Source organism: Xiphophorus maculatus, chromosome 15 (assembly GCF_002775205.1).
Source record: "Xiphophorus maculatus strain JP 163 A chromosome 15, X_maculatus-5.0-male, whole genome shotgun sequence".
Classification (NCBI taxonomy): domain Eukaryota; kingdom Metazoa; phylum Chordata; class Actinopteri; order Cyprinodontiformes; family Poeciliidae; genus Xiphophorus; species Xiphophorus maculatus.
In genome coordinates, this window is record NC_036457.1 from 2,362,067 (window position 1) to 2,387,822 (window position 25,756).

The 25,756-nt window shown below is 38.2% G+C and overlaps 1 protein-coding gene and 1 non-coding gene across 14 annotated transcripts in view; both read left to right on the forward strand.

The window, feature by feature from the left end:
• The window catches only part of afdn (afadin, adherens junction formation factor), a 104,942-nt gene extending 81,634 nt beyond the window's left edge, over positions 1 to 23,308 (forward strand). For 5 of the 13 annotated variants that reach the window (XM_023347702.1, XM_023347703.1, XM_023347701.1 and 2 more), the window contains 14 exons: positions 49 to 167; positions 1,040 to 1,240; positions 2,151 to 2,242; positions 3,282 to 3,476; positions 3,906 to 4,059; positions 5,113 to 5,512; positions 6,073 to 6,326; positions 7,115 to 7,329; positions 8,168 to 8,347; positions 10,845 to 10,883; positions 12,868 to 13,002; positions 16,029 to 16,341; positions 21,884 to 21,968; positions 22,937 to 23,308. In XM_023347702.1, the coding sequence (XP_023203470.1) occupies positions 49 to 167; positions 1,040 to 1,240; positions 2,151 to 2,242; positions 3,282 to 3,476; positions 3,906 to 4,059; positions 5,113 to 5,512; positions 6,073 to 6,326; positions 7,115 to 7,329; positions 8,168 to 8,347; positions 10,845 to 10,883; positions 12,868 to 13,002; positions 16,029 to 16,341; positions 21,884 to 21,968; positions 22,937 to 23,093 (2,539 nt within the window). In that variant the 3' untranslated portion in view covers positions 23,094 to 23,308. Of the gene's footprint in view, positions 1 to 48; positions 168 to 1,039; positions 1,241 to 2,150; positions 2,243 to 3,281; positions 3,477 to 3,905; positions 4,060 to 5,112; positions 5,513 to 6,072; positions 6,327 to 7,114; positions 7,330 to 8,167; positions 8,348 to 10,844; positions 10,884 to 12,867; positions 13,003 to 16,028; positions 16,342 to 21,883; positions 21,969 to 22,936 lie in introns of those variants that run through there. The other 8 variants (XM_023347705.1, XM_023347714.1, XM_023347712.1 and 5 more) reach the window with 5 other exon arrangements.
• Positions 23,309 to 25,570: 2,262 nt separating this feature from the next.
• On the forward strand, positions 25,571 to 25,653 carry trnal-cag. Its single transcript has one exon. It is a non-coding gene; the product is annotated as a tRNA-Leu (tRNA).
• The last annotated feature ends 103 nt before the right edge of the window (positions 25,654 to 25,756 follow it).

The following is a 25,756-nucleotide window of genomic DNA, read 5'->3' on the forward strand; positions in this document are numbered from 1 at the left end:
ATGTGTGTGTGCGTGCGCGGGCGTGGCTTTGTGTGTGTGTGTGTTCAGAGCTGCAGAGCTGATGACGCGGACGGGCTCTGTGGTGACTCTGGAGGTGGCCAAGCAGGGAGCCATCTACCACGGCCTGGCGACGCTCCTCAACCAGCCCAGCCCCATGATGCAGAGAGGTACCGTTATTCACGCCTTTTTGACTTCAGTTGTGGTTTTAATTGTTTATATCGCAAAACAAGGAGAAATTAATTCAAAACAGGGTTAGGTTTTGAATGTAGTTAATTTTCTGCTGGAAATCTGGTGCTGGAAAAGTTTGAAAACTTACCTTAAAAATGCTTAAATTTTACTGTGGGAAAAATATGAGAAAAATTAATATTTTTACATTTTATTTAGTCAGTTTTTAATAAAAATCCATTTAAATGTTGATACCAATCAAAGAGATGGGCAGATGTCCACACAGGGGTGTCTTTGTTGTGCAGCACAGTTGGGATGTGTGTGTCCATGAAAAGCTACACACACACACACCGTGTAGCGGAGGTTAAAGGGTTGTCTGGCTCTGAGTTGCTCTTTGTCCGCTGGAATTTGACCCGATCTTCATTAAGGAAGTCTTCTTTTCTCCCGAAGTCCCATCAACCACACAGTAAAATGAAACAGAGTGGTTGGTCTCAAAGATCTTCTATTCTACATTCAATATTACTGAAAGTTCAAAGATGAGTAATTCTCTCTTTTCCCAGCTGGACGTCACTTTGTGTTCTCCTTTAACACACGAAGGGAGACGCATCTTTAACTGTTCAGTTTTGCTAAATCACTCTGGGGTCAAAGGTCAAACTCCAGTCCTTGAGGGCCGGTGTCTCTGACATTTTAAACCGTTTTATGCTTAAATCATTCCAGAGCTTCACCCCAAGTACTGATATATAAAAACTTTTTGTGTGTTCTGAATTTAAAATGTTTAAATTATAAAGTTTTTTTTAAGAATAGTTTTTGAATGAATTATTTTTGCCTCATGAATGTTTGTTTGTTCTGATCGTTGTTGTTTCCCGTCTCCCAGCGTCGGACCGCGGCCGCGATAAGAACGGGAAGATGCGTCCGAAGAGCGAGGGCTTCGAGCTCTACAACAACGCCGTGCAGAACGGCGATCCGGAGAGTCCGCAGCCCGGTTGGGACTCGTACGCAGAACCAAAGAAGATGAGTGGAGAGGACCGGCTTCTGAAGAACCGGGCCGACCACCGATCGAGCCCCAATGTAGCCAGTAAGTCCTCCTTTTAATCATCGTTATCATTTTTTATTTCTCTTTATTACACGGTACATACAGGTGCTTGAAATCCCTGCAAATGTTTGATTTCTGATACTCAAACTGCAGTTTTGGAATAAAGATCAATCAAATGTTTGATTCAAAGCCTAAATTTGGAAAACATTATTTTCAGCTGAAACCAGATATTTCCATACAACTAATAAAAACAGACATACATATTCTTCTTCTTGTTGTCTGAAGTTAAATCAGACTAAACTTTCCTGTTTTATATTATTTAGAAAATTATTTCTGTTTGATAAATGTCAGAAAACTTACCAAGATTATTTTTTTAACTTTCTTTGTATATTGTGTTTAAGCATTTAAATAGAGCAGGAAGAGTCATTTACCTTAATAGTTTAAATGTAATGAATATTTATTATTCAAAATGAGTCAATCACTCAAATTTTTGTTAAATTTGTTCTTCAGACCAGCAAATAAACCAAACCGTAAAATGTTATTTTACTTTAGCTTGTCCCTGCTGTAGAATACTAACATAAGACTTTATTAATAACAGTAATAAATATGTCGTTATAGTGAATTGAAACTGTCTTTTTTTTCCGAAGTCTGGTGCTTGAAAAGTTTTAAAACTTACCTTGAAAAGTGCTCCAATTATTGAAAAGTGCAAGAACCCTTTTTTTATTGTAATCCAGATCCGTTCTGCAGGTTTGTAGTTGATTGAAAACATTTTTAGACTGGAATTGGGTTAAAACCTCTGCTGGTGTTATTCTTCAGCTGCTCCACCCTGATACAGAAACAAACTAGCGGGATATTTTGGCAACGAATGTTTTGGAAACATTTGCATTTGGAAAAACAAACACTGAATGTGTGTGAAGGTTTGTTTTGACATCATTTTGTTTCCCTCCATCAGATCAGGGCCAGAGTCCTGCGACCAAGTCGGTTTATCCTGGAGGACCGGGAACCAAGATCACCTCCGTTTCCACCGGGAACCTCTGTGCAGACGTAAGTGCAGAGACACCCCGCACCACCAGGGGGAGCCCAAGAGCAAAAATATGCATTTAATTAAATATTTTTAATTATTACACATAAAAAACTACTTCTTTATCATTTTTAGTAGTTGGCACAATTGTAGTAACTTGTTTGTTTCTACATATCTAAATACAAATGTTTTTATTTTAGTTTGCATCTTCTGTAAGGGTAAACTGTACGATGGTACAATGTAAGCTAATTATAAATGATGCTAGCTGCAAAAACACAAAATCTTTTTTGGTCTAGTTTCTTCTGCAAATATCTTAGTAGCCTTGAAATAAGACAAGGCTACAAATCGAATTTACAAGTAACTTTTAAGCTAGATATAGGGTTAGGGCATATATATATATATATATATATATATATATATATATATATATATATATATATATATATATATATATATATATATATATATGCAATCAATAATTCTTAAATATTGATTTTTAAAAAGTGCTAGTTTCACATATATATATATATATATATATATATATATGTTATATTTCACTTATAACAAAGCATTTTTCCCATGTTATAAGTGAAATAATCTGGCGTCGGAGCTGGATTGGATCTAGTAAATTTTGTCTTAATTCAAGTGTATTTAAGATTTTTAGTAGAAACTACACCAAAAGCACTTGGTAGGATTTTGTCTTTTTATATGTTACTCACTCAGAGTAGCCTGGGAACGATGAAGCATCTGTTGGTAAGGGGGGCTCATATTAAAATCTGCTTAGGGCCTCAAAAATGTTTTGACCAGCCCTGCAGCATTCAAACCTGTCGCAGCTTAAATGAGGAATGTGGCACCAACGAGTAAAATTTCACACATGTTGGACAGAAATGTGGTTCCAGTCTCAACTTAGGGACGTTTTCTGGATGTTTAGCTGAATTTTCTTGTTTCCTCTGTTGGTTTTTGTAAGTTTTCTGGATGTTTAGCTGAATTTTCTTGTTTCCTCTGTTGGTTTTTGTAAGTTTTCTGGGTGTTTAGCTGAATTGTCCCTCTCTTTCCCCTCAGGACGAGCCGTCCCCGCCCCGGCCGGAGGCCTACCCCATCCCCACCCAGACCTACCCTAGGGAGTATTTTACCATCCCGGCCTCCAAGAGCCAGGACCGGGTGATGGGTCCGGGGCAGGGGCCCCCGCAGCACTGGCAGGGCATGGAGGACAGAGAGCACCTCCCTGTGGTCGACAACATCCACAACAGCATGCAGGTACGCCGGAGCGTTCCTGTTTTTCTGAAGTTTTTTTTTCCTCATTTCTTTTTTTTTAATGTTTTTTAAAAATTAATTACATTTTTTTGTGTCTGACATGAGAGTGAGGTTTCTGAAACAATAAGGGCTGATCCAAGGTTGAAATAAACACAAATCTTCTTTCATAATGAGCAGAATTGATATTTATGTAGGAGTAAAATATATACCAACAAAATCTGGAAAATATTAATACAAGAAATAAAAGATGGAAAAAAAGTTACTGGTATTATTTACCATTCAAGTTTCTCCATGCTTCAAAGTCCTGATTGACTGAATTGTCCATTAATCTACTGTCATTTTATTTATGTTGTCCTCCCATCTTCCCTCTCTAGGAGATGTAAATGATTTTCTCGTTTCCTGATGTCTTTCTTTATGTTTTTGTCTCTGCAGAGGATTAATCACTCCCAGGAAGATCTGTACCCTCCGGTGGGAATGATGAGGCCTGATGAGCGGATGCAGCCGCTCTACCCACAGGACTACCAGCACCGGGATTTGGACTACCAGCACCGGGATTTGGACTACCAGCACCGAGGTCCGCCAGGAGGTAGGAGAACGAAAACTGAGTCAGAGAAAGACTCCTAATGGCACAAAAACGCAAATAAAAATGGAGTAAAAAGTTTCGCTGCTCATTATTATTCAAAATAAATCACAATCACAGGATAAAATAACCTCAGATCTATAAAATATGCTAATATTACTATTGAGTAAATAAAGAAGGATGTGAATATTATAAAACATGTTTACTTTATTCCTATTTTGTGAAGGAAAATTATTTTGCCAAAACAGTTTGCTTTGTAAATGGAGGACACTTTTAATTTTAGTTCACCTTGTTTTTTTTTGTTCTTTCTTTTCCTTTTTTTTTTTTTATACATAAAATTAAAACTCAGATTGAGAGTTGGAAGTTAAGAATAAGCTAACCACAAACATTACAAGATGTCAAAGTATCAAACTGCCCTTAATAAATAATTTTTACTGCAGAAATCAATCAAGACATTTGAAAATAGGTTAACTGTAATAGTTATAGGGATGCAGCTAATTATTATTTTAGTAATCCGACGATTAATCGTATAAAAAATTAGCACCGTCTGCATATTTTTTAACCACTAGATCCTATTTTAAACAATATTTATTAGAAATACACAAAAATGCAAATAAACAATTCACTTTTTAAATTAAGAAAATAAACATTTAAATGAAATAACACTGCATTTTTTCAGGGAATGATTGATAATTTGTAGGAAAAAATGCATTTACAGCTAAAATGATTCCAACCATTATGTTTAATTTAACTTAATTATATAGTTTTTGCTAAATCACTGCTCTGACTGTTGTTTTTCTGCTAATGGCCTTTATTTAAGTCCGGTTAATGATTAACTTTTTACTAAAATAGTAGACAACTAATCCAGTTAATGATAAATAAATTCCTAAGTTGGTTGAGGATTATGTCAATAATCGATTAATCACATTAATCGTTTCAGCTCTCTACCTTTGCCAAGTCTCACCATCCCTGATCTTGGTGACTCGTGGACATGAAGGACAGTGAAAGTCCATCTAGTATAAACACTTTAAATGTTTTATTGGTTTTGTTTATCTTCAGGTGTAGGAGCTCCGCTGGACCACTGGACGCCTCAGCCGCAGGTTTCCTCTTCGCTGGAGTCCTCGACATCCAGCCAGGAGCAGCTCAACTTCTCTGCTTCCTCCACGTCTTCAAACAAGGGCCAGAACCAGAAGACCGGGCCGGGCCGGTGGAAGACGCCGAACACGCCTTACATCGTTCCGCCGCACTCGGTGCAGCCGCCGTCCCGCTCCGACCTGCCGCCTCCTCCGCCGCCACCGCCTGCCGTCTACCCCGACCCCTACGATCCGCAACCGGAGCTGCCGCCGCCGCCGCCCGCCACCATCAGCCCGGTGACGGCCCAGCAAGCCGCCGACCGCAGGAAACGGGAGGAGCAGCAGCGCTGGTATGAGAAGGAGAAAGCCCGGCTGGAGGAGGAAAGGTGGGTTTGGTTCATCAGACCAGAGCTGGTCGAGTTACTAGAGTATTAACTAGAGCCGAAACGATTAATCGTTATGAAAGGATTAATCAGAATAATCGTAATGGATTAACTGTGATGAATCGATTAATCAGATTAATTGTGATTGATCATGATTTTAAAAATCACTAAAGTGAGGCTATTTTCCTTTATAAAATTTACAAGAAAAAAACTGACATTTTCTGAGCACAAAGTGGAAAATTTTCAACTCTTCAAGTTCAGCTAATGTTTGTTTAAGATTAATTTTCCGTATAAAATACAATTATTTTTGTTTTCTTCATTCATTCGAAAAGATGTAAATTACAGCAATACGATAAAATAGTTTAAATGAGTCTCTCCTGACTGTTCATCCGAATTAATAACATTTACATCTTTTAGCAGATGATGAAGGTCAGAAAGGAGCAATAATTAGTTTAGAAAATCTTATTTTCTCCTATTTAGCAGGTTGTTGGTGGAATTAGCTGTGGTATTTTATAGGGGTAATTATTATTTGTTTATTTGTTTTATTTTTATTTTTTTACCAGAGAGAGGAAGAGGAGGGAGCAGGAGAGGAAGCTGGGCCAGATCCGGGCCAACCCAGTCATGCCCGTCCAGCCCCATAACAACGGTGGAGCCATGCCTCCTCCTCATCACCAGCCGCCCATGGCCTCCATGGCGCCACCCCAGCCTTACCACGCCCCGCAGCCGCAGCCGCCACCGCCACCTTCCAGACCGGAGAAGCTGTCCAGCCTGCCGCGCTCCGCCGTGCTGCCGCCCGCCGCCGCCGCCAACTCTGCCGGTAAAATACAATCAGCAATTTTTTTTCATGCCACATCCAGTTTTAATATTGTGATTTTTCTAAAAAAAAAAAATTATTACAAATAACAGAAAATATTTTCAAGAAGTTTTTTTTTATTTGGTAATCCCCTTTATGAGCTTTAGGGCCAGCATATGAGAAATTATTATTATAATAAAGTCATAATATCAGCACAAAAAAAGACACATTTTTACCACAACAATGTACAGAAGAAAATTAGGGCCACCAACATTTTTTAAAATTAATTTCTGACTCTTTTTTTTCTTTCTTAGAATTCTGACTTTCTCAGAATTTTATTTTTTTTCAGAATTCTATATTTCTTAGAATTCTGACTATTTTTCTCAGGATGTAACAAACATTACATTTAGATGAGTCACCAAAATTATACACCTCTGTGTTGGTCAGTGTTTTATTTAAAGCAACTCTAAACAGACTCAGTGTTTCAGCTGTTTTACAGTTTTCTGGAAGTTTACGACCATATTGTTGTTATCATCAAAAATCAAAGATGTAGTCTGGCCCTAATATTTTGTTGCAGAATTGATTTAAATTCAAAGTCCAAATAAAAAGAAGCTGTAAAACAAGATGGCGGCAGTGGCAACCCAAGGAGCCCATTTGTGAAAAATATAATCTTTAAAAACCCTTCCTTGTTTTCTGAATTGATTCCTATTATTAAAGGTTTAGTCTCCCTTGAAAACGTTCCACGTTTGGCCACAAGTTTTCAGATTTGTATCTGTAAAGCGAATCATTTAAACCCTGTTGGACGTTTGCAGCCATGGACACGGTGATCAGGGAGCTGCTTCCACAGCAGCAGCCGCGGACCATCGAGCGGCGCGACCTGCAGTACATCACCATCAGCAAGGAGGAGCTGTCCACCAGCGACAGCCTGTCTCCGGATCCCTGGAAGAGAGACGCCCGCGAGAAGGCCGAGAAGCAGCAGCAGCTCCACATCGTGGATCTGCTGGACAAAGAAATCCAGGAGCTTCAGGTAAAAATGACTTTTGATTATTATTGTTAATCCCCAACTGCAGCGCTCTCTGTAAATCTAAAATGTTTTAAGAAGCATATTGGAGAATTATTGGGCAACAGTTATTGTGTTTAGCTAAATAAAAAAAAACACAATATTTTCCTGTCTCAGTTGTTGGTTTTATTTATTTAAGTGATTTTAATAGATGAAAATAAACAAGCAACTCAAAATATTCCAATAAACATTTTTGACATTAATGAGAAAAATAATTCAGAGACCAATGAAGCATCCCTCATTATGTCTTTTACTTAAAAAGTCTTAAATTTAAGTCACGTTCCATAGGCACTGCGCAGTTACCTAGCAACCCCAGCAAAGTTCTGCCCGTTACCTAGCAACCCCAAACTGAGTTCCAGCACATTTTATCAGCTGGTTTTACCCACTGTACGCGCTGTATAATGGCTGCTGGAAAAGACGAGTGTTTTGCTGTTGACTTACCATCCAGAAACCACTTACCCCATTCTTGTTGGTTGTGCAGGAGGCTCCACTTCTGCTTTTCAAAGATGTACAGTTGTGTAACTCCACATTTGTTTGCAGCCATTTTCACGTGTGAGAGTAAATGTTTAGTTTTGGGGGCGTGGCCATCAGCATCTTATTTGGATTTAAATTATTATTATTATATAATAGCAGAGCAGATGAAAATCAGATTATCTAAGAATGATTTTGTGCAAAGAAATATAATGAACATGTTTTGTGTAGACCATAAATTTGTCACAATCTGTTAAAAAGTTCAAGTTTATCCAGCTTGGAGTTTTTTTCCCCACTTCAAAGGTCCTGTTTTCAAATTCTTGCTGTTTCTCAGGCGAAACCAGAGCGAACAGCGGAGGAAAGCGACCGACTCCGGAAGCTGATGCTGGAGTGGCAGTTCCAGAAGCGACTGCAGGAGTCCAAACAGAGCGACGAAGACGAGGAGGAGGAGGACGATGAGGACATGGACGCCATGCTGATCATGCAGAGGCTGGAGGCCGAGAAGAGAGCCAGGGTAAGGACAGACGAACAGTCGGTCGCCATGTTTCAACATGGCGGAAAGCAAGATTTTGTCTTGGAGGAAGAGGTCCCACTCTGTCATGTGCGCAGGCTTTCTGGCAGTATTAAACCTGACTTCTGTTTTTTTCAAGCCGCCTTACCCATCAGCTCAGAGTCCAGAAATAAATCTGCAGCTCTGCGCTCGAGGAAGGGCGAGTCGCGGGAAAATTAGGCTGATGGGGAGAAAAACAGAACCGCCTTTTCAGTCGCTAGAGGAGGAAACCGGTTCCTCCGCCGTGAATGTCGCGCAGTGTGCATCTGCAACATGCTTCTGTCATCGCTTCGCCATGCTGCATTGCTTAAAACTGATTGGCTGGAAGGGTGGATGGCCGGGTATGGGCAGGAAGGAGGGCAGCGGTTCTGCTAGTCGGCTTCCTTGCACCCAACACCACCAGGGATTTTGATCCAGTTTGAACCAAATTAAACAGAAAATTTTTTAAAGTTTTTTAACAGCTAAAGATGAAATGCAGGAACAGTGTGTGGAAAGATAATCTTGTTACCTTGTTTGGATTAATTCTTCTCTACATTCTTGCTTCAATTCAGTTGTGGATATTTAATTATTTAAGAAGGTTGAAATCTGGACTTTGACTGGGCCATTTACAGCCATTGCTGTCGTAGAGTTGCTGATGTGTTTTTAGGAATTATAGCGCTTTCGATTAACCAGTTTTGGGTTTAGGGTCGACTTGTTTTTAGTGTTTAACTTCCAGACAGTTGTTATGGTGCGTAACCATAGCAACAAGGTATTTATACACATCTGTAAAGCAAACGATACCTGAACTGTGACCCCAAATCCTAGAAAAGTCAAACAATCTACTGCATCAGTTATATCCCCTACTTTAGCATCTCTCTTTTTATTTATTTTTTTCTACTATATATATATATATATATATTTATTTTTTCTGCCTGCTTTCTAACCAAACGGCCTGATGGAGATTTTAAAAAGATGTGGCAAAAGCAAATGAGGTGGATTAGCATTGCTTGGTAACATCTGATGATGTCATGTAGGACATTTTACTTTTTAAACATTGTCCCTGAAGCCTGGAAATTGCACTGTTAGCATGTTGTTACAGTCATGATACAGTTTTCAGTCAGAGGTCTCTTCAGATTTGTTGCAGCACTGACTGCTACAGGAGATCTGCTCCAACTCTTTGAGTTACATGTCATTTCCCTTTGGGATAATTAAAATGTTTTTGAAATATATTTGAAGATGGATTACCTCACATATTGGTGGTTGACTCACTTTAGCCCACATCACCATACCGCCAACGCCGTGTTTGACTGTTAAACAATTAGAAATTGGTCCAGATTTTGTTTGGTTAATTCAGTTGCAAACACCAACCTTTAGGAAAAATTACTTTCTTCCTAAAAACAAGCTAGCTTATTAAAGTTAAATTTGAACTTTTAAGGAGGCGATCAAACTTATTGATGATTAGTTAATCAATGCCTCGGATAAGCTGCTTCTTCCCTGCTTCAGTGAGGTTCAGAAATATTTGTTTTTCCATACACTGTTTATGCATACTGCCTCAGCCTTTGTAAAATTAACAGTAATATCCTGAAATATTTCAAACTTGCTATGACTGTTCCTTTTTTATTCATTTATTTTTCTTTTATAAACCTTCACTGTGTTACAGTTTTTAGAGAACAAGTCAAATGTTCAGTATAGAAAATAGTGAAAAGAAATAGTATTCAGTTAAGATTTTTTTTTAAAGTTTGACTTGCATTATTAAATTTTTTTTCTGTAAAAATTGACTTTTTGTGCAAATAACTCTAATGAAAGATGCACAAGAGGAAGCAAAAACTAAACTAGTTGATATATTTTTATATAGATAAAGAACAATTCTTAAATACCCTTTGATCTACAACTTAAGAACTAGATAAATAGACATTTAAGCCCCAAAAATGTTTTTTTAAATAGATTTTTGAAGCATGTAAAGCCTAAATAATGCAGCTCCTTCAAAGCCGTGACACCAAATTGTGCCAGAATGTGAAGAAAAACCAAAATCATGAAAATTATTTCCATCCCAAATCAATAATTTATACAGTTTTTATTGTTTTATTTAACATTTAATTAACCAGGTGAGTAATTGGCAGGGAGAAATGTAATTAATGTTTTTGATTTTTAAAATATTAAAAAATCTCTTATCTTGAGTCTCTAAATTCTTACAAAATAAACCTGGAACAGAATAGAAATATAATTATGTTTAGGTAATTAACATATTTCAAATCCATGACCACTAATTTACGAGCTTCAATAATGTTTTCACTTTACTGTTTGTCCTCCCCTTCCTTCTGCTTACATATTTTGCTCCTCCCTTTTTTATTAAATTTATAAAATCTCCTCCACTCCTTCACGTTTTTCTCAGTACTTTGGTATTTTCCCTCCCTCCTTCCTTTTCTTTCTTTCTTTCTTTCTGTCCGCCTCTCTTACTCTTGATTCTCTTCTTCTTCTGCAGCAGCAGACTGCTGTCCCAGCTATCTCTGTTCTAGACTTGGTATGTTCTTCCTGTTAAAGGCGCGTTTCCTGTCCCTGCCCTCGCATCACTCCTTGTTTTCTGTCTCGGCTGCCCACCTGCCCTCGTTTCCTTTCTGTCTCCCCTCACATATTTTAATATCCACAGCTGCTGTTTCTTTGGGGTTAGCTTGAATGATTGGGGGCTAAAGAGCAGCCGGTTCTGGGATGTTTGATGTCGAAGCGCTCCTTCTCTTTGTCCACTCAAAACATCAAAAACGAGGGAAAAATTGGGGGAAGTTTGGGTTTAAAAAAAGGCCTAGAAGCTGCTGCTGGTGGTGTTTGTTTTGAGTGAATATGGAGGGAGAACCTGCATGGCTGGATTCATCCGATGGAGACCCATGCATGAGGATCATGTCGTTGTGCTGTCCCTGAATCCATCTCTTCATCTTTCTGTTTCTCCATCTGTTTGTGCACGACTGGCTGAGCGTTTTCTCTAAGGGGTCTGTTCAACCGCAAGGTTAAATTTAATTAATTCATGTTTTACTAACAAAAACCTGCAGGGGGTGAGAGAGACTTCTGCCTGGACGCTCACATTCCACCACACAAACAGAAAAAATCATCAGGATTAATACCGAGAATAGTGAAATCTGTTAATTTAAAAAGTTTGAGAAAAGTTTTCTTTTCTTTTCTATATTTTTATAGTTTTATTTAGTTTGTGAGTTGACAGACTTTGATTTTCACATTTTTTGTATTTTTTAAAAAAGTTTTCCATTTGAATTTTTCTTTTTCTTGCATTTTTACAAAGTTTCTTTAATAAAGTGTAATTTATAATATGTAGAAATGTAAGAAACATAACACAAATGTATGCCATATTTAGTTTTATATTCAATAAATATTAAACATATAACTGAATTTTTAAAAATGCAAATTATGAATAAAGCTTAAGTGTATTTTTTATAGTTCTATTTTTTTTTTAATAAATATTATTTTCACATTTATATTGTAGATTACACATTTGATGCATTTTTCATACTTTAATAAAATTAATTAAAAATGTAAGAAACATAACAAATATGTTGTATTTTGCTTAAAAATTAAAGAGAACTGGAACTAATCCTGAATAAAGTTTCATTTTAGTTTTTATACAGTTTAATGTTTAGTAAAATTTTATTTTAAAATATTTTATTTTATTTTTTTTAATTGTTTGAATATATTTGTAGCATTTTTGCCATTTTACTTTAATAAAATTCAATTCATGATAAATAAAAATGTAATGAAAATGGCTTAAATTAAAGAATTAAAATTTGGAAGAATATAATTCTTAACAAAAATACTCAATACCAAAGCTTTAAGTTAAAACTCCCTTTAGTTATTTAGATTTTTCAAGGTGTTGCACTGTTTTTGTGACTATTAATATAAACTTTGTCCAATACATTTGTTTGTAGCAGGTACAGATTGGTGGGCGGAGCTTACAGTTGACCAATCAGAGCAAGCTATTTTGTAGGATATTCATGATGTGCAAAAATCTGCAGTTTTTTTCATTGATGTTAGTTCACTAAACATTTACTTGCTCACTTTATTGTCTTTTCTATTCCACATGATGCAAGAAAGTTTCCTCTATTTATAGTTTGGTTGAACTGACCCTTTAACCGCCATCCAGCCAAAAGAAACGGGTCTGTTTGTTAATTTTTTACTGGTTTAAATGCATTTCTGCAGCTCTCTGAGAAAAATGTTCCATATTGAAGTCCTGAACGTTGGAGCTTTACTGCTGCTTTGTTTGGATTGCTGCTGCTGCATGTTGGTGTCTGCATGGTCGGACGTGTGAGTTTCTGTGGTTTTGCTGTGCTGGAGCAGCAGATTGAGACATTATGCAACATGCTACTTCACGTTAGCGTCCAGAAAGTCAAGATTAAATAATCTCAGATTGCTTGATTTGAACTTGGTGGTTGTTGCTGTTCTAATTATTTCCCTGTCTGCATGTTTGCCTTATGGCGTGGTGTGTGTGTCTGTGTGTGAAAAACCAGTTGCAGGACGAGGAGCGGCGGCGCAAGCAGCAGCTGGAGGAGATTCGGAAGAGGGAGGCGGAGGAGCGGGTGAAGCAGGAGGAAGAGAGGAGGTGGAGGGAGGAGGAGAGAGTCAAGAGAGAGGCGGAGGAAAAGGTTGGTTCGTCTGTCTGAGAAAATGTTTGTTTAAAGATTACGGACGTTTAAAACTTTAAGATTTTTCTTTGAAATTCCTGGGATTAGACCAATGTGGTTAAATCCAGTATTTAAGAAAGTATTTAATCTAAACTGCTCTGAGAACTCAGCAGAAAGCAGCTGAAACACAAGTCATTAACATTTATGATGTTTCCGAGCTATGAACTTAGAAGTATTACAAGTTTTTAAATTGCCAGTGTGAGTTTGATTAAATTAAATCAGTTTTATGCAATAGCAGCAAACCACATTTCACCAGTATTACATTCTCTTAACTTTCACAATGACTATGCTGACATAAGAATCTAGTATCTGCTTGTTTATGCTCTATTTTGATATGATTTATCTAGTCAACGATAAAGTATTTTTTTATTACATTTGTCTGTCATTAAAAAAATGCATTCAAATTTCAAAAAGTAAATGTCCAAAATCTTTAGTTCAGCAATTGTTTTCTGTTTTGTCGGCCAAATTTTTACTGGTTTTGACTTATGGCCAGGGCTTGAAAAAAATTAATTCAAGAGCCTTAAATGGCCCTCGAGCCACACTTTGGACACCCCTGTTATAAATGTTAATGACTGTGGTGAAAGGAATGTCTTGCTTAATAACAAAATGCACAATATTAAAGACTTAAAGTTACAGAAACTTTTCCATTCGTTCCTTTTCAGCTGCACTCTTCCATTTATTTTTATCTAAATAAACATTGCATGTAGTTGAAATTGGTATATTTAAGTTTTTCTGTAATTTAAATGGGAAATAGAGCTTTTTGTTTTTGTTCTTTTTAAATTGTAAAATGTCTTGCCATACTCCCATGCCCCTCATGCTGGACAGCTGATTGTGATGGCACTGCAGTTTGTTTATTTAAATCAAATCTTTCTTATATTACTGATAATATGGGAATAATTTAAAGGCATTGGTCTAATTCTTGTAGTTTCAAACATCCTCTACTTATGCACACTTGTTATTTAAATATTTGAAATAAATGTTAATTTTCAGAAATATTTTAGGTTTTTTCCTTATTCTGTCCAATATTTTTAAGTGTTTGTTTTTTTTAACAGAAATAATTTTTTTACATAAAGTGTGCAGCAATCGTATAATCAGCCTTTTTTTCCCTTTTAAGTTGATAAGATATTTTTGTTTTTGAATAACCAGCGGTTTGGTTTCATACCATCATCCACATTTGTGCTGCTTGTTGTAACAAATGTCGTCCATGTTTTGTTGTTTCACCATGATGAGATCGCTGGTTATTTAAAAGCATAATTTTCTGGTAGAAATCTAATTTATTTTGGGTTTTTTTGTATTTTAATGCTGTTTGTTATTAAAGTTGCATGTTGTCATCCTGAGCATTCCCACCCTCTGTGACGTTTTGCTCTGTCGTGTTTTGTGCTCCCACCCACCAGAAAGCATGAGTTTTCCCATCATGTTGTTGTCAGGAAGGTGCAGTTGTTTCAGTTTTCTCAGGGGGAGAGCTGAGTTTTTAATTTTGTTAGTATTTTTTTTAATTCCCATTCCATCCAGCATCCAAACGTGTGTTTAGGGAATGCAGCCCACTCTCCAACAAACATTTTCCCCAAACCTTTCACCTCACACACATTTAGAGAATCTAATATCGCCTCTCTCATCCGTGCCCAACATATTCATAAACCCAGAGCCCACACAGCTGCTAATCCCTCCCAGGTTCTTCAGACCGAACTGTCCAGGCAGATCGGATCCGACCCTCGCCACATGAGACGGAAGATAATCTCACATCAGACCCGGAGCTGACCCTGAAATCCAAATCTCTCCCCCACCAGCGTAGCTTCGTCCTCTGAAGTCAAGATGCTAGGAGTCAGGGTGGGCTGGAAGAAAAACCCGCAAAACCTCACAATGTAAACTGAGATCCGCTACATATAGCCTGATCGAACAAAGCAAAGATGTAGAGAGGGAGGGAACGACCCGGTGGGTCTGGTAGGAGTTGGATTAGAACCTTTTATCCAAACATTTTTTATCAAGTTTCAGGACTTTTCTTGGATGTATTTGATGGTCAGGGTCGACTGTAGGTCCAACTCGGGGGCCTCTTTGGGGAAAGTTTCTTCACATTTACACACTTCAAAGCTGAAACGAAAGATGAAGTCAGGAATTTGTCCAATAAATTACATAAATAAATATGTATATATATTTGAAAATAAATCAGTTTCTTGACTAAATTAGTGCCACATTCTGTCCAGTCAGTTTCAGTTGATTAAATCTAATATTCTTTCCCTTCATGTTTTAAGATCCATTAAGAATCTGGAACCGGTTTTTTCTTCTTTTTTTTTTAAACAATAAACCTTAAAAAATCAAGACTTTTACTTAAAAGCTGCCAACATTCTCAGAAGCCCTAGCAGTAGCATATTGCTATCAGTAGCAAACATCATATACTACAGGCATTTACATATTTTTCATCAATATGCTGTAATTAGCAAAAAGACTACTACTAGGGAACATTACCTTCAAAGCTACAGCGAGCCGATAGGTTAGTGTTTGCTTATCTGCTAGCATTAGCTAAGCTGCTTCCAAAAACATGTTGGTAAACAACAACTAGCAATAGCTGCTATTCTAACTTTAACTGAAATGCTAAAATTACCCACACTGCAAAAACACAAATTCACCCCAGAGATTTCAGTTTTTGCTTTTTACCTCCAACAATACTTTATATTTAGTTTTTTTGTCTTAAATTTCATTCAACGTGGCATTAAAAAGTCTTAAATTTGACTTGCTAAAACTTTAGAGGAAAAACTCAGGTAGTTTTTTATAAAATGTCCCAGTTGAGGCCCTCAATGTTGGACCGTCGCCTGTGTGGCGTTTCCTGACGTGTTGAGTTACGGTTAGTTTGTCAAAGCGAGTCACAGAGAGGTGGGTGGTTGCTTGTTGAATAGCTTCTAGCTGTGTCTCTAGCTAATTAGCGTGTTAGCATCCAGTGTTGGTGGCAGCCAATCAGAGCGGAGCTTACTAACAGGTTATCCCTCCCCCAGAGGAGACAGGAGGAGGAGTACTACACACGTCTGGAGGCCGAGCGGCGGCGGCAGCACGAGGAAGCAGAGAGAAAGCTGCTGACGCCCGATGAGCCGGCCGGTCTGTATCGGCCCCCGCTGCCTCGGGATTACAACCCCCCCGCCCCCCACAACCCTACTAACACCCCCCCGCCCCCACCACAGAGAAACACCTCCTACCTCAAAACACAGGTCATCTCGCCCGACACGCTCTACACAGCCAAATTCGTCTCGTACGCGGGCGACGACGAAGATGAGGAGGAAGCCTACTCGGCAGGGAGCGGCGGCCAATCAGGTCAGGCCAAGCTGTCGGCGACCAGGAAGTCGTACGGCGACCTCCCGGCCTCCGCCGCGCCCACTCAGAGCCGGCCTCAGCCGCCGCCCACTGCGCGCAAGCCCCGCCCTCTTTCTGATGGCATCTTCCTGTCTGGCTCATTCCAGCCGCCAGCCAACAACTCCAACAGTACAGGCCCCCCCCTTCCTGCCAAACCCAGCTCCGCCCCCCCACCAGGAAGCTATAAAGGTAGAGCCGGGGAGAGGAGCGAGGAGCCAGGCGCCTCTAAACTCCCACACCACCTCCTCCATCCACTCATCTGTCATTTCCTACCCTTCATGGTTTTCAGCTCTTAGATTTTCCCTCTTTTACGTCTTTGTCTAGATTTTGTCCAACGTTTCATCGTTCACTTTAATTTACTTTTGTTTGTGGGAATCCCTTCGTCTCTCCTTAAGCCAATCAGATTGTTTTTGTGTTTGAACTAGGGCTGAATAATCGATTAATTGACTTAATTGTGATTAATCGATTATTGAAATAATCAATTAATTTAGTAATCGATTAATCATTCATTGGAGAATACAGACTGAAAAAAGACCAATTGTAGGAAGATTGTCATACTCAGAGGAACAATTTTCCAAAATTGTACAAAAAACGTATTGGGGCTGATGCAATTAATCGTGATTAATCAATCACTGAAATAATAGTCAACTAATTTAGTAAGCGATTAATTGGAGTATACATTTAATAAAGGTGATATTGCTGAAAAATTATCATTCTGAGACGTAATTAAGTCAAAATTGTAAAAAAAAAAAATAAACATATTAAGGCTGAAATGATTAATCGTGAAGAGATTACTGAAATGAAGCAATAAATGACCCAAAACTGGCCAAAATGTATAAATTTTGCATTTAAGATGAAAAAAAAAAACTTCTATCTGTAGTTTTAGCTTCAAATTCTATAAAAAGTCGGTTTTCCTGTCCAGTTATTAATTGTTAATCCGAAAAATAACAGTCAGACATTTATTGAAGGAATTCTGTATTACTGCGTTTTAGGCATTAACATTTTTATGCATTTCTATTATTGTATAAAATAACCTTAAGTAGTTAAATAAAAAATCTGCAGAATGGTCCAGTTTTTTAAATTTGATTAATCGTCAGAATAATCGATCAAATAATCGGTTATTAAAATAATCGTTAGCTGCAGCCCCAGTTTGAACACCTTCTTTCCTTCTCGGTGATTTTTTTTCCCACTCCCTCTCCTCATCTTCCTCCGATCGCCCCCCCCTTCTTCGAACAGAAAAAAAAGCAATCGATAATCACGCCACCTCGTTTGGTACAGACGATTGAGGCCAATCATAGTACTGTTGGTGTTGTCGCTCGCCGCCTCCTTTCTGTCTGGTTGGTTGCTTGGTGGGAACAGGGATGGAGGAGTTGCCTCCACTTCCTGCCCCTCGGCTCTGCTTAGCAATGTTTGCTTTAAAGGGAAGGAGATTTGGCTTTTCACACCCATCTCTAACTCAGTAATTAAAATGATTTCATATAAATGCAGCAGCAGTGAAAACTTGCCTTTGTCTGAGATTGTTTAGCATTTTAACTTGAAATTTAACTAGACGAATGTTTAACAAAATGGCTGCTGTTTTGGTTTATTCAATACATTTTTCCCATGTTGTAAGTTCAAATGTCTCTGTCTATTTCTAACTAGTACTTTTTCATCAGTATTCAGGAATTATTGATTTGAAACGAACTCATATCTTGCTGAAAAGTTACTAGAGTTAATTTTTTCTTTTTTCAATTGTACTTTGAGAGTTTGCACTAGAAATTAGATAAAAATACTCGGTCAGATTTTGTTTTTTTAGTGTACTTCACAACGTCAAAAAAAAAACTATTTAATGCTCTTTTTTGTTGTATATTTGGCTTTATTATATCATGTCGCAAATTTATATGCAACACTTAAATTTCAGAAAGTGAAGCTGAAGGAAAAACTCTCGACACGCTCAGACAAACGCAGAATTAAAAGCCTCTGAATCCATACCTGAGGTCCTGATTCGGTTCCTGCCTGCACCTCCAACACGATCCACCTCCACCTCATCACACACCTGAGACCTCAGACACACTTCATGTTGCACTCATTAAGCAAAATCATCTCACTAATGTCCCCACCCCCTCCCCCCAGCACCACCCTTCCCCCACCCAACAAATCAAATCTGCATGCTTCAGAAACGAATCACAGCACGGCGCTGCACGCTGGCTGCCAGCAGCTCACCTCAGTCACTGGCTTGATGTCTATTGCTTTTTACTGCCTCTGCGAAGCTTCTTCCTCCTCCTCCTCCTCCTCCTCCTTTTCTTTTCTAGTTAATTTGCTCCCCCCAAAACTACTCGTCAGTTTCAGCTCTCCTTTTTTTGCTGTCCTTCCTTTTCAACTGTCGCTTTTGTCGCTGCAGCTTCATTAAAACCTGACTACAACTCCCAGAGGGCTTTGCTGCAGGTTCAGGTGATTTATCAACACCTGAGCCTCCGGCTTTTCCCCTGCTGGACTGAATGCAAAAAATAAAAGAAAAATGTTATTGTTTTACTGAGCTGGCATCTCCGAAAGCTCGACTGTGACTTTAATAAAATGGGAAAAAGAACAAGAGGTCGGATTCCACAGAGTAAATTTCATCTGTTTTGGCTCAGCTGAGGAATGTGAGGGCTCGTTTTTGCGTTGGGTTTTTTTTTTGGGAGGGGGATGGAGCTGAGGAGCTGCCAGCTGGATGAATGTGTTTGGGTTCACCATTTGTCGCTGTGTCTGTATGGAAACGGTCCCAAACGGCCCGCCTTTTTATTGCATTGGAGCACAAACCCAACATGTAGAGTTAAAGTCCGGCGCAAAACGACATCTGTGTTTATTTGCAGCCCTGGTAAAGATGTGAGAAAAGACTTTGTCCACTGAAATTTATTTTGAGTAAGTTTTAGTTTGTTTTAACAGGGGTGTTCAAGGTGTGGCCCTGGGGCCATTTATGGTCCTTCAAATTATTTTGTTTGGCCCCTTACCAAGTCAAACATGGTAAAAAAATTTGGCCTACAAAATAGAAAACAACTGCTCAACTAAAAACATTGGAAATGGTCTTTTTTCCTTGTAAGAAGTCAACAGCCTGAAGCCGTTAATTCAGGTAGCCTCTTTAATGATGTACAGAACATCAGTCAGAAAAATTTGGTTGAATTTAATTAATTTTGTGCCCAGCAGTTTAGATTTGCCAGTTTTGGCAAAAAGTTTGGGTACCACTGCTCTTTAAATTAAACATACTTTATTGATCTTGCTCATTTTTTTTGTCTTGTGGAAATGAGAATATAGCGCAGATATAGTCAAAAAATGGCTAAAACAAAATCTCCTAAACTTTCTCGTATCTGCAGCCGGTTTATTAATTAAAACCTTTAAAAGTGCTACAAACACGGCCGGATGAGGATGAACGTTTTTCCTGCTTCCGTTTAGTGACTGATTTGGACCGTTTGGCCTGCAGAGCCTTTAAGGGCGAGACAGGACACCCTGTGGAGGAAACTCATTTCAGTTGCTTGTATCTTGTTCTTTTGGTCACTACCCAAAGCTTGTGACCATAGCTGAGTTTATTGAACGTAGATTGATTGGTAAATTGAGATTGTCATTGTAACAATCTGCCTATCAATGTATTTTTTTCGCTCTTTTATAAAGAAGACTTTGAGATACTTGAACTTCTCCATTTGGGCCAGGATCTTGTCCCCAAGCCGGCGAAGACCCTCCACCCTTTTCTGGCACAAGTCAATGGTCTCGGACTTGGAGGTGCTGATTCTCATGCGTCTCACTGTGGAAAAGTGGAGACCACCAAAACGGATCCTTCAGCACCTTTGCTGGGCCTCGTAATTTTGTCCTGGACTGTTATGAGCAGAATCAATGACAAAGGCCAACATTGGGGCAGTCCAACTCTAACCAAAACAAGTCGGATTTAATGCCGGCATTGTTGTCCAATCTCTCATTGGTCACACAGGAAGCTAACGTATCAAGGTCAAACGCTTCCTCCCAGTCCACGAAACATGTAAACACCTTGAAGAACTAGAATTGGGTCTTTGAAGAGGATAAAACATTTGGTCAAATCAAAACAGAAATGGTTCCCAAAATGCAAACATTTTTCTTAAACACTGTAGGGAACCTTTGCCATTGCAATTAAAGATGAGTTTACTTTGAGGAAATGTCCACATCTTTACCAGGAGTACCTCTGGGTGTGGAGGGAGCTGCTTCTGGAGTAAAAACCGGAGTTATTAAGATTCATCCGTTGTTTCTCTGAAAGCTTCCTGCTCTCAGGTTGAAGCAGTAAAACTAAATGTTGTTTCAGCTGGAAAATCCCAACATTTTTTGTTCTCTAAAGAGGAAGTGGTTGGCATATTTCACTGTTTTTCCAGTTGTCATAAAAAAGACCAAAACCAACACTGTGGGTTTCACTCTTATACTTGCTGAACTGAACCTTTTGTTGTGAAACTGGATGGAGATCCAGAAAAGGAAGCAGGGATGTTCTTTCAGTGTAGTTTGTGAACGTTTATTGTGCAGAAACCTCACGAAAACAGCCAGAATCTGAGTGAGGTCAAGCAGAACCGGTGCTTCAAAAGACTCGAGGTGAAATGTCTGTCAAATGCCGACTCTTTTTTAGGTTCAGTTCGCTTTAATCGAGCTCTGGTTCGTTTGGGGAGATGTGAATGCGCACTTGAACTCTAGTCTGCCCACAAAATTAGGTCTTTGTTCGGTTCAAGTGAACTCTGGTGTGGTTCAAATGCATTTGTGAACGACAGGTGAATCAGAGACCGCTCCAAAAACAGGAAGTGGACTACAGCGCAGGGCATTCTGGGTAAATGCAACCAAAACAAGCGCGGGTTTAGCAATAGTAGGAGAAATGGCTCAAAAGAGAAAAAATCTGATGCCACTCCCTTGTTGTTTACATTTCGTGAAGAAGGAAGTTGCGCTCATTGTCATCTTCTGAGGTAGAGAAAAGAAATCCGATTTTAATTAGACGCCTAAAGAACCTTTCAGTTTGTGGCTTTAGACTTAAAAAAAAAACAAAGCTTATTCTGTGAAATGGTTGGTTTTGGTGTTTTTCCCGCTTAAAAGTGAGGCCATCGCGGCGGTCGTTGCTGAGACACAGGGACACATGAGCTGAGCTCCTGAGCGGTGTCGGGTCGGGGTCACCAGTTGCACAATAAGGGTGACCCCGACCTCAGATCCCGGCCCACGCTTCCACAGACCGTTTTCCTGCTTTGGATCGGCCGGCGCTCTTACTGCTCCTCTTCCTGCCTGGAGAAATCTGAATGTTTCTGCCTTAATGCTTCTCAACGCTGCTCTTTTTTCTGCTCAAAGCGGTCTGTGGGAAAAAATAACAAAATAGAGATTGTATGGAGAGGCTGCTGGGTCTCAGCTCAGAGTTTTTAAAAATAAAAATAATCAGAGTCTCTCAGCCATCACCCAGCAGCCTCCACCTCAGATAGCTTCAGTTCCTCCGTGAATGCTGACTCATGTTGTGCTGCTTTGTTTGTGTGTCTGCTGCGTGGCGCCCGAACATCAACAGGGTTTAACTCGCACACTGGAAACTCGACAGGAGTTGTAGGATCAGGAGAGTTCTACAACGACCCACGAGACAAATGGACAAAGAGGTGAGCATTACGTCGTCTTTCCAAGAACAAACTGTAAGCTGTAAACGCGTTAATAAGCAAAATATATATTATACCATTTGATTGATTTACAATGAAACTGCCTGACTATTCAAATTGAGATTTTTTTTCTTCCAACTATTTGAAAACAGAGTTGTGTTCTGCCCTCTACTGGCTGGAGGTTGGGTCAAATTTATGGGGGGATTTCAGAGTCGGAGATTATCTGGAAAAAAATGTTCCAGTTTTTTTTAAAATCCTAAAATTTCTGGTATCTGGGTAAATAGAATAAGATAAGAAAATAAGATTGTTGGGAAAAGATTAAATATTTTTCAGTTTTTCTTCAAATCAAGCCCGAAATAATAAGTTATCTAAAAAAAAAGGACATTTTTTACCTTAAAAACACAGAATCTTTTTGTTTAGTTAAAATGGTTCTTGCTTTGTTTGTTTAAATAATTGTTTTTGACTATTTTAGTTTATAAAAATGCCATTAAAATACCCACCTTTTTTATTTATTGGTATTGATCGCCCTAAATCTGCTTTTAATTGCTGTATTAAAACTGGTCTAAATACAGCAAGTGTTTTCAAATGACCACTGACATAGATCCTGTTTTTATTGCTGAAAACATATTAAATATTTTTCAGTTTTCTTCAAATTGAGCACAAAATAAATAGAAAAAACATTTAAAGTTTGTGATCTACAAAAAAAATTATATATAAATATTTTTAAAAATCTAATATATATATATATATATATAAATAGTTCAGTTTGAGTTTTTTGTTGAGTAGGTAAAAACATTTTTGTTTTTAAAATGCCATGAGTAATTTTTAACTGAAAAAAAAACATCCGCCCTTTAAAAATTGGTTGGTATTGATCGCCCCCTGGTGGCGTCACAGAGACACTGCAGCAGCTTTTCTGTAGCTCTGGTGTTGAAAACGAGTTTTTCTCATTGTGTGTTTGTGTCTGTGGTCAGTCAGGAGCAGGAGAATTCGATCCCCAGCGACGCTCCGGAGAGTTTGACCTTTAAGGAGCGCCAGCGCCTCTTCTCTCAGGGGAAAGAGGTTTCCAACAAGGTCAAAGCTTCCCGGAAACTGATGGAACTGGAGAACGAGCTCAACACCAAGCAGTAGGCTACCCAGCGCCGCCTTAAATCCACCTTAAGGAGGTCCTGGGAAACGTCCAGATGGAGCAAAGCGGCGCTCTAAGTACCACTGACAGCCTCCTACCGGTTCTGATTTTTATTTCGAGATAACTGGACCATTTACCTTTTATTTTTATGACGTAGCGGTATCGTTGGAACATGGCAGACGGTTCTAGTTTCAGATTCGTCCAAGTCTATCAGCTACATAATAATGAAGCACTGTAAAAAAGTTTTAATTATATCTGATTAGAGAAACACAACAAACGGGGGATATATTTTTGTTTGTAAAATGGTTCTTGGGGGGATTTAGAAAGATTTATTGTCGTTTAAATTTTTTTTAAATAGCTTCCTGAAATATGAACAATTTTATCATATTTTACTCTCTTTTTTTGTTGTTTTCTCTTTCAGTTCCTTCTTGCCAGCAGAAAGAAACATATTTTATTAATTTTATCGGGGTTTTTTTTATTTTAAAGATTAAATTCTCAATGAGAGGAAACACTGTTTTTTCACTCGGTAGCGACAGAGAGCGGATTTCTTTCGTTTTTGTGACGTCTTAAGAGGAACTGGAGGATGGTAAAGGGGTCTGTAAGTGCACAACTTTACTGTAAATATTCCGGTCCATAACTGTCTCTTTTTACTACTGTGGAAACCTTCCAGGAAACTAAAGAAAACCGGAACGCTTCCGTGATTAACTTTGAATTTTCAATTCAGAAAACCCAACAAACCTCTCGTTTTCAGTGTCCTCCCTCCCCACCTGGTTTCCGAATGTTGAGTTTTAGGTTCTTTTAAAGGTAGTTTTTTGCCGAGTTGTGTGAAATTAATTTGATTTGTTCCCCAAATTCAATTCAGAAACACTTCCACTCGAAATGTGATTAGTGTTCACAATATTAGTAAAGGAAGAAGAGCTTCTCTTCGAATGCTTGTTTGCTTTACAGGTATTTATTTCAAACCTTGTAGGAAAAAGTAAAACATACATGCACATATTTTAGTATTTACTCTGTATCTGCAGACCTTTTTATTCCAGAGAAGTGGATAATATTTGGGACCTCTTGACTGTGGTAATCTTTTTTCACAGAGAGCTTCAGCGAAACGTGACGGTTTCACATAGTAAACGGTTTCCCAAAGTGTCGACACTCTTCAGCTGAGCTTTAAACTCTGAGTGACTCCATCCTGTGTGAACGGATCTTATTTTTTTTCATTGACTGGAGATGAAACTGATTCTACGTGACGATGAGATAAAATGCTGTTAGTAACCGACCTGTAGAATCACTACAAGCATTTCCTCCTCGACTTCTCCCTCTAGGTTTCAAAATGAACTGAATCATTTAAATGGTTTCATGTTTAGCCTTTTGTAAATCATTAATAAATACAGATTTTTCAACAACGGGGCCTGATAATGTTTCATTTTTTCAGCATTTTTCATTTAAAAAATGGTTGTAAGAAGTCATGTTTGTTTTTGTTTTGCTGCCAAACAAGCAAAAAATATATATTTTTAATTTAATTAACCAAAAATACTGTATATATGCACAAATACCTCAATTACAAAGTTTCAATTAAGATTCATTTAAATATTGTCAAAATTAAATTCTGGTAAGCTTTTGTTAGACTGAAACACATTTTTTAAATCCAATATTTACATTTTTTAAAATTGTATATATTTTAACACTTTTTTACAGAAGAGGATTAGGGCCACCGAAAAAAAAAAAAAAAGAATTCTGATTTTAATCTCAGAATTCTGACTTTAAAATCAGAATTCTGATTTTAATCTCAGAAGAGGATTAGGGCCACCGGGAAAAAAAAGAAAGAGTTCTGAAATTAAAGTCAGAATTCTTTTTGTTTTTTCGGTGGCCCTAATCCTCTTCCGTACTTTTTGTTTTCGAGAAATTTTTCAAAATAAAATTAAAAGTCACAGTGAACATACAGCGTAAATGTGCCAAAGTTAAGTATATTAAGCAAATTTTTATCTATCATAGATAAAAAGGATCAAAATTAAAATGACTATGCCATACATCTTTAAAAATCGAAACATTCATAAGGCAATTTTAATATAAATTTAAGATCAAATTAATTCAGAATTTGAGTCACAACTGTAAACCCAAATAAAAATCTTTTGTATGAGGGAAAAGATTTTAGCATGAACGAAAATATTGTATACTTTACACCAAACGAGTTCTGTTAACGACGTAAACAGAACTCATAGAACAGAACCAACATGAAGGGGATGGAACTGGCGCTTTAGAAGCGGGAAATGTCCAGAACTCTCGCGGGAAGAAACGTGTTTTGGAAATTTTGTTCTGAAAGCATAGGCTTTCTTTTACTCAAAAGAAAACCGAAGTATTGCGAGAGTCATCGTAGCTACACCCATTTGATGCGGATATGTATAGTTTCAGACACACCAAAAATATAACTGGTAACACGTAATACTATGTCCGTTAATATTATGGCTGTCAATACGTCATTGCATCTGTCAGGATGGCCGAGCGGTCTAAGGCGCTGCGTTCAGGTCGCAGTCTCCCCTGGAGGCGTGGGTTCGAATCCCACTTCTGACAACGTTTTGATTTTTCAATGCATTTTTTCTTTAAATTGTTTTTCTGTGATGATCCTACGCTCATACCAATTGTGTTTATTTTGAGTCATTTATCTGCGTAGGGT